Genomic DNA, 13,287 nt, shown 5'->3' on the forward strand with positions numbered 1-13,287 from the left:
GGCCATCATACATCATGTGTGTGTTTGTCTATGCGTGCACATGTATTGTGCCTATATGGACATAAACTGCACACAAACACGGACCATTGGCGGTGTCAACAAAGCTTTCATTGCTCAATCTGTTGGCCTTTGGTTCCCCGCCCTCCTCCCGCCCATCCCCCCTTCAGGGAAGCTCATCCCTGCATTCTCCAGCGAGCTAGGACATCTTTGACAGCCGGGAAAACAGGAAGATTAGACAAGCTGTAGCATTCCAAGCCGGTTGCGATCACTTCTGGTCTGGGAACTATTTTCAGATAATACTGATACATTAATGTAAAGTAGGGAAGAAGGAAAGATTAAAAAGGGGATACCGATAGAGGCTAACACAGCTGCATAATCGCCTACATGAGGAATTAGGGGAGTATTGAGACAGGAAGTCATATTATGAGAATGGGGAAATAAGATTCTCAATGGGGTGAGGAAAATGGAGTGGGCTGCAGAGAACGTCAGTGGGAGGTATCTATCTAATGTATTGCTCTCACACTGTAAATATTATATTATTATACTATATCTGAGAAACAGATTCTTACATTGTCCACTTATTAATCCTCTGCATATCTATTTAGGCCTCATCAACTACCTTATTTAACATTTAAAAAGAACGACACCAGTTAGGTTGATCTATACGATGATGTGGTAGCCATGATATGGATTTGGCTGTACAGTTTGTTCTGGTATAGAACGTATTTTAAGTTACTCACAGGTAGTGATTGATGTACATCGGCTCTGTACTGATCTTGTTGTCAGAGATATCCCAGTGAGCAAGTAGCTTGTCAGACATTTTCCTCTGCAACCTCTCAGTATCATAGATCACTGTCATTACCAGTGAAAAACTCATACCACTGTGTGTGTCTACTTAAAATGGTAGTTGAGATTTTTTGACAATGGTTACTGAAAATTATTAACTACCTCACGCTCGTTTCAAGCCTCTCCAAACTGATTTTCACACATTATAGAAATTAATAAAAAACATTCAAAGTATACCTGCTTTCTAGTAAATAGGCTAGAGAATAGGATAGAAACACTATGGTTATTTTATCTATAAAATAATAAATACCAAATGTGTTTCACTTCTAGGGGTGGGAGAAAAAAATCGATACAGCATAGTATCACAATATTTTGCAATGACAATATCGTATCGATACACAGACTTCAGGTATGAATCTTTTATTATATAAACTATTAACAATCCAACGGCCCGCCGATGGACAAGGCCACTATTCTGTCTTTCAGAGGTTGTAGCAGGCTCATTCTTAAAGCTAGCGTGAAGATACTGGCACCATATGAAGCATGAACAAAACATAAAGAATCCATTGGTATCAACCATGCCATGTTTGCTTCTCGGGAAGAATGGTAAATAACGCTCCAAAATTACGCTGAATTTTGGCGAGGAAAGTCTGGCATGGACATTTTCAAAGGGGTCCATTGACCTTTGACCTCAAGATATGTGAATGAAAACTCTGAGATGAACAGAGTCAAAACTGTATCTTATTAGATAAAACAGATGTTGACAAACTGCATAATTTGCGGTTGAAGAAAGGTAATAAATGGCAATATATCTTATTGTAATACTCAGCATATCGCAAAATAATTAAAATCGCAATAAGATCGTATTGTAAGTACTTAAGTATCATGGTAATATCATATCATGGGGCCTCTGGTGATTCCAACCCTTGTTCACTTCCTGTGACACTTGTTCTTCACTGTCACCGTTAGTGTTAAGTACCAAGTAATAAACTAGTAATGGTAACATATGGTTTTAATATGCAGGTGGCACATAACTAAATGACCCTTTAACCTGCTCATTTGGGACATTTTTTGCCGCTACCTCTCAAGCTGTCCACCCATGACACCGCCTAATCATTCACAGAAGCAGTTAGCTTTATTTGTGCCGTTTATAGAAAGAGTTAAATAACATGGGCACTGAGCAGGTCCCTTCAGCGTGATGTGGTTTCGTTTCACTGCTATAAACAACGAGGCATGCAGCCTAGTTTCTCTGGGCAATGTAAGCTATGGAATTCATGAGCAAAGCAGCAGCACCCCACCCGCCCTCTGCTCTTTCATCCTGACAACCATAAGCCCCTTTCACACATGCACTGCAACCCTGAACCTAGCTAGACATTACCAGTAGGAGCTGTATGTGAAAACGCAAATGTCCAGTTGGACCAGACAACAAACAGACTTCACCCTGCAAGCTCCCTAGAACAACGTCTGTGTAATGTCCGATTGAGCCCATGTGTGAATACTGCTGGTCACTGTCCGGAGAATTCACGGCGAACGTGTTAGCGTATTGATGACATTTCCATGCGACTGCCGCGAAACCTGAAGAATACAAACATCCGAGGGTGAAGAAGAGGGGTCATTTACACAAAGTCACCAACGAAAATGTCTAACTGGAGAGACAAGACAAGATTCTGAGACTTTTGTCTGTAAGGGCCGACGGTAAAATCGACAGACAAATTCAAGGAACTGCAAGCACGCTCTACCAAACAGAATATTTCCAGTAGGTGAGAACTCGTCTGACACGGACAATCTCCTGTTGTGTGCTACGTGTGTGAAAGGGCAACTCCGGACAATGACCGGACCTGATTCTCCGGAGTTCATATGAGAAAACGGCTGTACAGTAAAGACCTTTAAACACAAGCAGTCAGCAATCTGCATTTGCTCCCACATACCGTGGTTACAGTCTTGATCAAATTAAAGGCATTTACGCGAGCATTTAACTTACAATTGAGCGTCCGTGTGGCTATTAAAAAACAAGAATATTCATAGTGACGCAACCTCCAATCCTCCATTAGTGTCTCACCCTGAAAAAGGTTCAACGAGTATTAAAACCTGAGACCAACGGCTCCCATCGGTAATAGAATAGAAGCTACTTCAATAAAACCAACAGTGAAAGGAACGAGACTTCACAAACAACGGTCACTTCGATATTGGAATAAACTAGGTGCCTCAGATGATTTTTTCATAATCTTGGAATTAGCTTAATTATTATTTAAATTCTATGGTCACGTTGAATCAATCCAAGTAAAAATACACGATCAGCCATAACATTAGGACAGCATAGGCACCCTGACACCTTTCTGTCGGAACCAGCATTAACTTTTTCAGCAATTTGAGCTCCAGTAGCTCTTCTATTGGATCGGACAACACGGGCCAGCCTTTGCTCCCCACATGCATCAATGAGCCTCGGGTCTGACCCTGTCGCCGGTTCACCGTTTTTTCTTCCTTGGACCACTTTTGGTAGGTCCTGACCACTGCAGACCCGGAACCTCCCACAAGAGCTGCAATTTTGGAGATGCTCTGACCCAGTCGACTAGCCATCACAATTTGTCCCTTGATAAAATCGCTCACATCCTTACGCTGGCCCATTTTTTCTGCTTCCAACACAAAGTTCAAAGTTCAAAATGTTCACATGCTGTCTAATACTGTATATCCCACCCACTGCCAGGTGCCATTGTAACGACATAATCAATGTTATTCACTTTACCTGTCAGTAATCTTAATGTTATGGCTGATCGGTGTACAGTATATATCAATGGAGAGGTTTCATAGGCTAGTGAAATAAGAAATCTAAATGTCTATATAAACTTTTCGACTTCTCTTGCAACATCAGCTACTCCACTGTCCGTCCAAATGCAGCATTTATTCCAAACCCACTGGTTTGCCAGAATATTGCTAAATTCACTGCTTCCGTGTGTTGCTTCACGAGCGCAATCACAAGTGTGACAGACTCATGATAATCCCATACACTGGTGCTACATTATTGGATGAGTGATACTCTGCTAGCGAGAGGGCATACTATTGACTAACATCCAAGTTCACATATAAAACCCCACTAAGAGCAGACATTAATAATAAAACATTGCAACTTATTGTTTTAAAAAGACAAAAGACTACCCTAGTAAACAACACATAAATAACATAACCAGCTAGCATAGCAGCACAGGGAAAGGGGGTTCTTTGTGCTCTAAAGAAAGGGGAACACCACCACATGACCAGTCATGCAAAAGATACTGAAGAGTTTGTCCTCAGGCTCCAACAGACCTGATTACTCACAAGAGAAAAATGCTATGAAAATTTCTGAAAAACAACCACATTTCTCAAACTTTTTACTAAAGATTTACAGGTTTTGCATCAATCTGCTGTTTAATTTTAGTCCTACTGGATGCAAAACTACATTGGGTTCCAGCATAAAACATTACAAGACCATTACGGAAGCAGGTTGCACTTTGCTTTCTTAAAAAAGGCAAGTTTAGTTCCTCATTTGGTAATAATACTTGTGGTGTACCTCAGGGTCCAATATTAGGTCCTAAACATTTTAGTCTGTAGATGCTCCCCACAATAGGAAAACTAAAACACCAAAAAAGTTGTTTAATCGTGCTAGTATTTTTGATCTCCTGCAGACCTGGAAAGGGTCATCTATGCCTGTTGTAACTCTCTTGCTCCTGCACTTGTTGCTTTGTTGAACAGGGTTTTCTTATCCTTTTGTATACAATTTCTTTATAACACATTAATAAACATTTTCTATGTTGTTTCACAAAAGTGCTATAAAGTTGTTATCATAAATACTTAGCTCTGCCAATAAGGTTGGCTGGCATGTCCACGGTTACAATTCACTAATGCATTCAAACGTGTTTATGTTGTCTGCTGACATACTGTATACTGCATAGTGGTAAAAGAACTTCTAGAATTAATATGTTCTCAAACCTTCCTGCTGGTGTTGTGATCCAACAACAATAAAAATTCATACAAGATACTGTTATGGATAGAGACCCCTATACCCTAACAGCACATTTACACCAGATCCGGCGACGACGCTTTATATTAATTTCCTATGAAGAGCAGAAGAAGCAGTCGCGCAGTGCATGGTGGGAGTGTTGCGGTGAGTTTGGAGGTGGGTTGCGCTGCGTTTGCTGCTCTGTATTTACATAAAGTAGACTAGATTCAACTTTATGCAAAGGAGTCCGTCCAGCAAACACGCCTGGCATTGCCTATTTCTTGCCACAAATCCTTTCAGAAATAGATTTTGGTGGATTGTTTAGACAGAATAACAGGAAGTTTATGGGCCAGCCAGCAGCCATGTTGTTTCCTGTATGAAACGGCGAGCAGAGAACCAGGCACCGAAAGGCGCATTCCACGATAGAGTACGTCATCAGTGGGAAGCGGCCACAAGCGGCCAATTTAGTAAAGCCGGAACCTCACCGGATCTGGTGGAAATGTGGCGTTAGGTTATCAACTACACAAGGCTGACATTCAGCTTAGTGGTTAACCAGACAAGGCAGGGGAACGTAGTATAACTGGCAGGAGCAAAAACCACTATGACTGAAATTCGTTGTCTGTTGAGCTGAATTAATAGAAGCTCATTATTTCAATGCCTGCTGAAAAAGCTGAGATGCCTACCTGAAACCATCTCCGACTGTGACGATCTCCACCTCACTGTCTGTTGAGGTGACGTTGATCTCCTCGCTTGCCGGGACAGCAGGAGCTGGAGCTGGAGTTGCCTCAATCACCACCACATCCTCATCCAGGGCACCTGAGCACACCAGATGAATTTAGTATAATACAGACACACACCACACAATCTGACAAAGGCAAAAGAAAAGCAGCCAACTTCAATAAAAGCAACAGAAAATACATATTTGAAACAAAAACGTGTAGACTAACTACTCTTCATTGGATTATGACACTTTACATCTATTAATCAGTAATTTTTCACATTAAAGGTGGGTACAAATAAACATATTTCAGTTTGTGCATACTGTCATATGCATCTACTCTCATACAGCATAGACTTCACACTCTTCCTTTTATTTAAAAAAACAAAAACAGTTCTCCCTTTCTTTTTCAGTGCCTTAGTCCAAAACCAAGTAAGTTGTGTAAGTGGCCAGATAGCATGATGAAACTGGAGAAATACTAACAGCAGTATCATCAGGCTCAACAGTTTAACAGGAGAAATGTAGGTCATCAGTGCTCAACTCTGTTTGCACTGGGATTGGTTTTTTTCCGTCACCGTTCCCAAATCTGCCCTGTGATTGGTTCCCTGTGCACTAGATCTCCCTTCATCTATGCCTGGACTAAATACCACAAGAGCCCCCTCAGGTGTGTTCACTAAGACTAGATGGTTGCAATAGGAGATCAGAAAGAAGAGAGTTGAGGGTAGTTATTTTCTCAATGACAATAATTAAAGACTATTTCTTTGAACATTTTGGTTTGAAATTATCACAATTTTCATAAAAGGAGCACTCAGTGTTTTTAAAAACTTGTATCGTGGCACCATAGTTGACTGTAAAGACTGCAACAGTCAAAGACTCGAGCACCAAAATGTTTATTTATCACCTACTATTTGTCCATACGGTTTGCGGATGAGTTTTTTAAATTTCAATTTCATGATTTACACACCAGTACGCTGTAATTATTTATTCTTTCAAACAATCTTTCATATTTCAAAATGAGATAGGTGTTGTGGATATTTCTAAATTAAACTGATCACATGAACTCAATGAAGATCCCTGTCAATACTTCACCTCTAGAGGTCCTGCGTGTGTATTAAGGGGCCAAGTTCATCACAGGCAAACTAATTTGAGACAAACGCATCATTCACCCTAGCCTTCTTAATGGAGCCGCTGCCAAGACCATGGGGGGCCAATTGGGGGTATTGCCTTCCCAAATAGATTCTGTGTTGTGTTTTTTTCTATAACTGAACACACAGCTTAATCTACAGGTTCATTTTAAGCTCAGGCATAACTATATTATTTTAGTCCCCACCAGTGATGAAGATCATATACAGCAGGGGTCTCCTACTGTTTTTCCTCTAAGAGCTGATTTGACAAAATTAAAGTGGCCAAGATCAACTCATAGCACCAAGTTGTACATTGCCAATAGCAGATATAATTTCTGTCTTTCTTTTATGGTCCTTTAATAACATTTCAGCCACCGCAGTCATCACCTCTATTACAGCGAAGGGCTTTTTGTGTTTCGTTAGGATGTACGCCACTGAACGAAGCCTCTTTTGTTGTGTTGGCCTTCTTCATCAGTTTGGTAAACAGAGACTTGTTGTCTTTTGAGCGTCGTTTTCAGCTCCTTTACCCTCTCCGTTAGTAGACTGCTACGAGCCGGAAGTATTGAATAGAAATTTAAACAGTGTTACAAAGTGAATTTGTGTTATCAAATTTATGTACATATTCTTTGAACCTCTAGCGAGCCACTCAGAAACAGGGGACGAGCTACTTGTTGGAGACCCCTGATATACAGCATATAGTAGCAGACAACTAGGGCTGCCCCGAATACCATTTTTTGGGCTATGCTCTTCTGTCTGTCTGTCTCCATTTCCCCCCGTTTCAGTGCCACTGCCCCCTACTGTACACACACATGCACCTCTACACACAACAAACAGCGATATCCATCTGAGAATAACTAATAATAATGAATGTTGAATATGAATAATGAATAATGTTGTGGGGTTATTCCTTATTTCATGGGCTATTTGGGATTTATGCATTATTATTACATACTTCAATATAAACATTTTTAAAAACGAAGCATTCGAATAGTGATTTTGAGGTCGAATACCATGGCAACGGTCGAAGCTTTGAAGCATTCGAGTCAGCCCTACAGACAGCAAAGGTTTATTTGATCTTATAGTGTCATGCCTGTTTCCAATTACTGTCACAGTTTCTCAGTGTAAAGTGAGAGTTGTTGACTCATAGTGTATGAGTCAAAGTTACTAATTCTCTCCCACATTTTTAAGACTTCAATGTAAATCTTCAACCAACGTTTTATGGCAGATAGTAGATTACCAGTACAGTGACTGTGAGCAAAGCCTTTTACTAAATTCAATCAACAGCTGAAAGCCAAATGTGAACTGGGAACGCTGGCTAACAGGTTTTAAAATAACAAACACACAAGTTTTAAGGTACATTACTCGTGTGAGTGATTAACAAAGTAACTAAATCCTTTGCTGCGGAAGTGTATACTGTGTTTTCATGAACATCAGTAAGTGCCTTGCTATAATTCCCCAGTGTGATTTCTATTCCAATCGTCTCCTGAGAACTGCTGCTTAGCACCCTCTGCAAGACGAGCTGCCTGGCACTCTGGTGAAGTCTTCAGATGGGTTACACAAACAACAACACCTTACTTACAACTTGTAGAGGATTGTTACCAATGTGTGCAGTGTTTGGTTAGGTAAAAAAAATACCTACTGCTGTTAGACCAAACTTTAGAACAAATTCTGAAAAAAAAAATGCAAAAAAGTTGACGACTTTCTGAAGTCCAATCAGCCACTTGATCGGTTGGTAGCAACAGGACATGCAATATGCTTGAGACTGAACAATCATCCTTTGTAACTGCCAATAATTTAGTGTGGCAAATCATCACATGTGTGCAGTAGGATTCATTTACACCTGCTCCAACTCTGGACATTTAGAGGGCAGGTTTCATCACTTGCCTCCATGCCATCCCCTGCTGTAAACAAATGCCTTGTTTTCCCTGCGAGACCTGCTGTTTCTATGCAAAGGCTTTCTCCCACCTGCCTCCCACCATAGAGGCACAACAACTAACTTTCCATTCTCCCCTAGGGCCACAGCAGCAGAAATATTGCTGAGGCTAAATGGCTACACGAGGAAAACAATGAGCCCAGGTAGAGGTGGGGCTTTTTAAAGGATATACTGACTCCTGTTGTAAATGCTGGAACAGTTAAGATCAGATTTAGACAGAAGGAGCCTTTCTTATGCACACTGTGCTGTACAACTTTGATGAGAATGAGAGCATAAAGTTTAGATTTAGGAGCCGTATAAACCGGTTGTTCCAGCAGGTACAGAGGGCTGCAGTTTCCATTACAGCCTGCCAGGTGTGTGGCCATAAAAAGCAGAGGGGAGCAGCTATTCCTCTATCAGCTTTGCCCAAGCCAGTACAAATACATACACACAATATTCTTATGTATGTTGCAACATTTATCATGTTCATGGGAAACGGAAGTCAAAATTATTTCTTACATTTTTCACCTAGTTGTTGTTGTTTTTTTTACATAGATTTGGGACACACTACAGCAGCAATAGGCTGCCATGTGGAGGGCAAGAGCTATTTGTGAGCATGTTTTTGCTGTAGAGCTGCAACGATTCATCGATTAGTTGTCAACTATTAAATTAATCGCCAACTTTTTTGGTAATCGATTAATTTGTTTGAGTAATTTCAAGATTCAAAATCTTCTGGTTCCAGTTTCTTAAATGTGAATATTTTCTGGTTTCTTTACTCCTCTGTGACAGTAAACTGAATATCTTTGAGTTGTGGACAAAACAAGACATTTGAGGACGTCACCTTGGGCTTTGGGAAACACTGATCGACATCTTTCACTATTTTCTGACATGACCAAATCATTGATTAATGATAGATTAATCAACAATGAAAATAATCCTTTGTTGCAGCCCTATTTCACTACAGCCAAACACTAGGCAAGGTGAGTGCTCCGTTTACTTCCCCTTCTCTGGTTGACTCTTTATCCTGCTTCAGTAAACACACATTAAGTGAGATCGCTTAACGTAATCACACTTCTGCTATAGACAATTCATTTCTGATTGTACAGAAGGGAAGGGAACTGGAAGTCTGAGGTTTAAAAAGTTTGATAAATTCTGACAATGAATGCCTATTAAGTTTATTTAAATTCTAAAACAATATACCACACTAACAACCTTTCTGCGATTAAAAGCCTAAATCCAGCTGCTATTGCAAGTTGCACAACACTCTCTTCAACCTCTTCACCAGCCATTTCTGTTTTTCTGTTCTGCTTTTCGGTGCATATTAATTCACAGTGCATCAACATCCTTCAATTAAAATGTTAATTCATACTGGATTGTGTGTTTTTTTTGGCAACGTTAGAGATCCTGGTGACTATGAGCTTTAGGACACATAATTAGACAAAAAAGTTAATTTCATACATTGAATACAACCCATAATGACTGATCCTGATTGCATAGTCTGGCCTCTGTAGTCCACGGTCTTATGGTGATCACAGTGCAATCACATAGCGTTATGCTACGTAAGCCTTCTCTCCTGGTTTACAATGCCACCAAATGCTGTAAATCAAGAGTTGTTAGATATATACAGAGAATACAATGCAACACAAAGATATACCTGTAATAGAGGGGCGGTTACCTGTGGCTACAGTAGCACTGTTGGGCTGGCTGCTAGTGCTGCTGACATCAACATACAGCTCATCTTCTGCTTCAGTAGAAGTGGGGGAGGAAGAGTCACTGCTCAGCTCTTCGCTGGAACTACTGGTGCTATGGAGTAGAGCATACTTCCTACGTGCAATCACTTCACGTTTCTTCCTCTGCAGTAGTAGTCGCTCCTTTTGCTTCTGAGTCCGCTGACCCCCTCCAGGAGCTGTTTTCACAAAGCGCTTCCTATGTAGAGGCCGCCGGCCGCTCAGACACGGCCGCTTCAGCAGCACTGGCTCAGCTTCAGACCGCACCCACTTATGAGAGCGATTCCCCCGAGTTCGACCCAGAACAGGGCGCAGGCCAACTCCAGCGGCTCCTCCTGTTGTCAGGGCAGGAGCCTTGTGTTGGCCCCCTGTTGCTCCAGCTTCCCCCTCCTCCTCTGAGCTGAGAGTGTCCGAGTCCCCGAATCGCAGGCTCGAGGAAGGGGAGGAAGCACAGTCACTAAAAGAGGACTCGTGATTGTGTTCGTCCTCGCTTGGGTGCTGTAAAAGTTCTACTCTGGGACGCTGAGGGGCCAGTGAACTCTCACTGATGTGGCCCTCCTTCAGCGAGCAGTCTGACGGCCCCGCCTGTTGGCCTTTTCTTTTTCTGCGCCCAGGGAGGGTCCGTTCTGGGTCTCTATGTGTCCCTGTGTCCCTCAGGGGCCGATGCCTGGACTCACACAGGGTTTCAAATTCGCTGCCTGCCTTTCCAATCACCTCCATGTTGCTAGGGAAGCTCTTGGCTGCCTCCATGGGCTCTGGGTTCACCAGTGGCTCCTTCAGATGCTCCTGTCTGCTGGGGGCCTCAGATGGCACCTCACTCTTCATGGTGGCAGGTCCGTCCTCAAAGGGCAAACGGAAAGTGCACTCGCATCAGTTCCTAGGTGGCTATGTGCTGCATCTCACAAAACCTGAAAAAAAGAAGAAAGGAAAAGAGTTACAGGAGCTCAAGACAAATCATTAAGTCAGTGACAGGATTAAGACCTTAGGAGCCTAAAAATCAGTTAAACCTGCAGTAGGCAGAATATTTTGTATTCCATAATAACCTTTCAGCATATTAAGTGTTCTGAGAGAAAACTAGACTTCTGCACCTCCTCATGGCTCTGTTTTCAGGCATTAAAAAATCTACGTGACAGGAGACTCACAGGTCATTTCAGTTCCTATTGGCTGTTTATTCAGCGGAGGCAGCTGTCAATCACTCGCGAACTCTGATCAAACGGTCAAACTAGGCAGTGCTGATGCACTATGATTAATATTCCGTTACTGTAATGCCTATTTCTCACCTCAAATGTGTTCATCATTTAAACATCTTGTAGTGTACTGTTTAGCTGTAAAATGAGAATGTGTGCTCTGGCTGGTGGGCGGTGCTTGGTATTTCCTCAACTGTTCTCAACATGGCTGCCGGGTCACAAACTTTCTCATTTTACAGCTAAACAGTACACTACAAGATGTTTCTTAAAACATTTGAGGCGAGAAAGAAGCATTACAGTAACAGAATATTGATTCATATTTGATGAGCGCTGCCTCGTTTGACCGTTTGATCGGAGTTTGTGAGTGATTGACAGCTGCTCAGAGACGGCACTGATTGGTTGTTTTCCTCCGGTCTGTGAAATCTTGTAGATGCCATTAGGAGCACCGGAGGACACAGAGGCACATGATTTTTTTTCAGATTACCTGTCTCATGCACTACTGTCAGGATATAGTGACCGTTTTATAAAAATAACTATTTTTAATATTTTGCTCCAATTCTACACACTGAACCTTTAATAGCTGATTACAGACTACTGCATCTATCTTTAAATTTGTCAGCAGTTCTCATTATGTAGTCTTCACTAAATTGTTCAACATCAGCCCTTTAGAAATTAACCTACAGTAGAGCATATCAAATGATCAATTACTAAAATTTCATAACACATTATTTTCTAGTTTATCACTGATCAATCAGCAGCATGCAGACCTAAAAACAAACATTAATACGCCCATGACGATACTTCATGGTGTTCAATGTGGGGCAATGCGTTCATTCACTAACAGTCAATCTGTTTGTTAGTGCAAATTAAGACAGCGTGACCCAAGGCTGCTGATTAAAGATAGAAAATAAATACCCACAGGCTGAGTCAAAATTAATGGCTGAGTCAATACCGATGTGTTTGCTTTATTGTTGATTCCACGAAACGCATCAATCAGACTAAATTAATATGTGATCCCAAAGGGGATATCCACCATGAAACCGATTCTCATGTTTATGTCATGACTTTGAGACAGTTCTGTCTATATTTGAGTGTGTGCACCAACAAATAACTCCCTAGGGAAAGGGACTCTTTAGGCGTGCTGCAGAGGAAGATTTTTCACAGCGGTGTAAGGTCTCCCGGAGCAACGCCAAATTCCAGCATTGCTGAAATACAGGCTTTTTCGTAAATAATACAACAAAATGTTTGTGTCTCTGTTAAGACTCCATATGTATTTTCAGATGGCACATTATGACTAACTACACCCTCTGCCAGTCATAAGTGGTGTTAGCATTGATTAGGATTACAATAATGGGGAAAAGGTGTAAGAAAGAAAAAAGTCTCTGTGCCCTCAGCTGTCAATAAACCTGAAAGCTCTTTTTAATGCAATGAATACATTTTGTTTATTACATATTTAACTGTGATATTTTATGGGTATGTACTCGTCCTCTGTTTTACAGATATCCTGATGTACACTAGATTTTCTCGCAATATATCTCATATCCAATATGATCCAATGGTAATATCATTGTTATCATGAGCAAGATATTGTGATATTGCTGTGTGTATGTAGTGTACCTGGATCACAATTCAATTCACCAAGGATCTCTAATAGTTCAGGCTTTATACAGCTACTACTAATCCATTAACACTTTGATTTGCTCCAACACCGATCCTGCATTTTAGGCAAACACACACATACACACACTCACACACACACACACATACATACACAGACAGAGTTCATGGGTTGCAAAAACAAATTCCATAGCAGAAACATTAAATTTGATCGCTCCTAATTGGAGTGATCAAAATTTTTAT

General features: G+C 41.2%; 1 protein-coding gene across 4 annotated transcripts in view; it reads right to left on the bottom strand.

Annotated features, from left to right (window-relative positions):
* rnf111 (ring finger protein 111) overlaps nt 1-13,287 on the bottom strand; it is a 35,254-nt gene that overhangs the window by 19,368 nt on the left and 2,599 nt on the right. For all 4 annotated transcript variants that reach the window (XM_074618193.1, XM_074618185.1, XM_074618170.1 and 1 more), the window contains exons 3-4: nt 10,189-11,148; nt 5,443-5,575 (exon numbers count right to left, since the gene is read on the bottom strand). In XM_074618193.1, the coding sequence (XP_074474294.1) occupies nt 5,443-5,575; nt 10,189-11,065 (1,010 nt within the window). In that variant the 5' untranslated portion in view covers nt 11,066-11,148. The remainder of the gene's footprint in view (nt 1-5,442; nt 5,576-10,188; nt 11,149-13,287) is intronic.

Source organism: Sebastes fasciatus, chromosome 2, assembly GCF_043250625.1.
Source record: "Sebastes fasciatus isolate fSebFas1 chromosome 2, fSebFas1.pri, whole genome shotgun sequence".
Lineage (NCBI taxonomy): Eukaryota > Metazoa > Chordata > Actinopteri > Perciformes > Sebastidae > Sebastes > Sebastes fasciatus.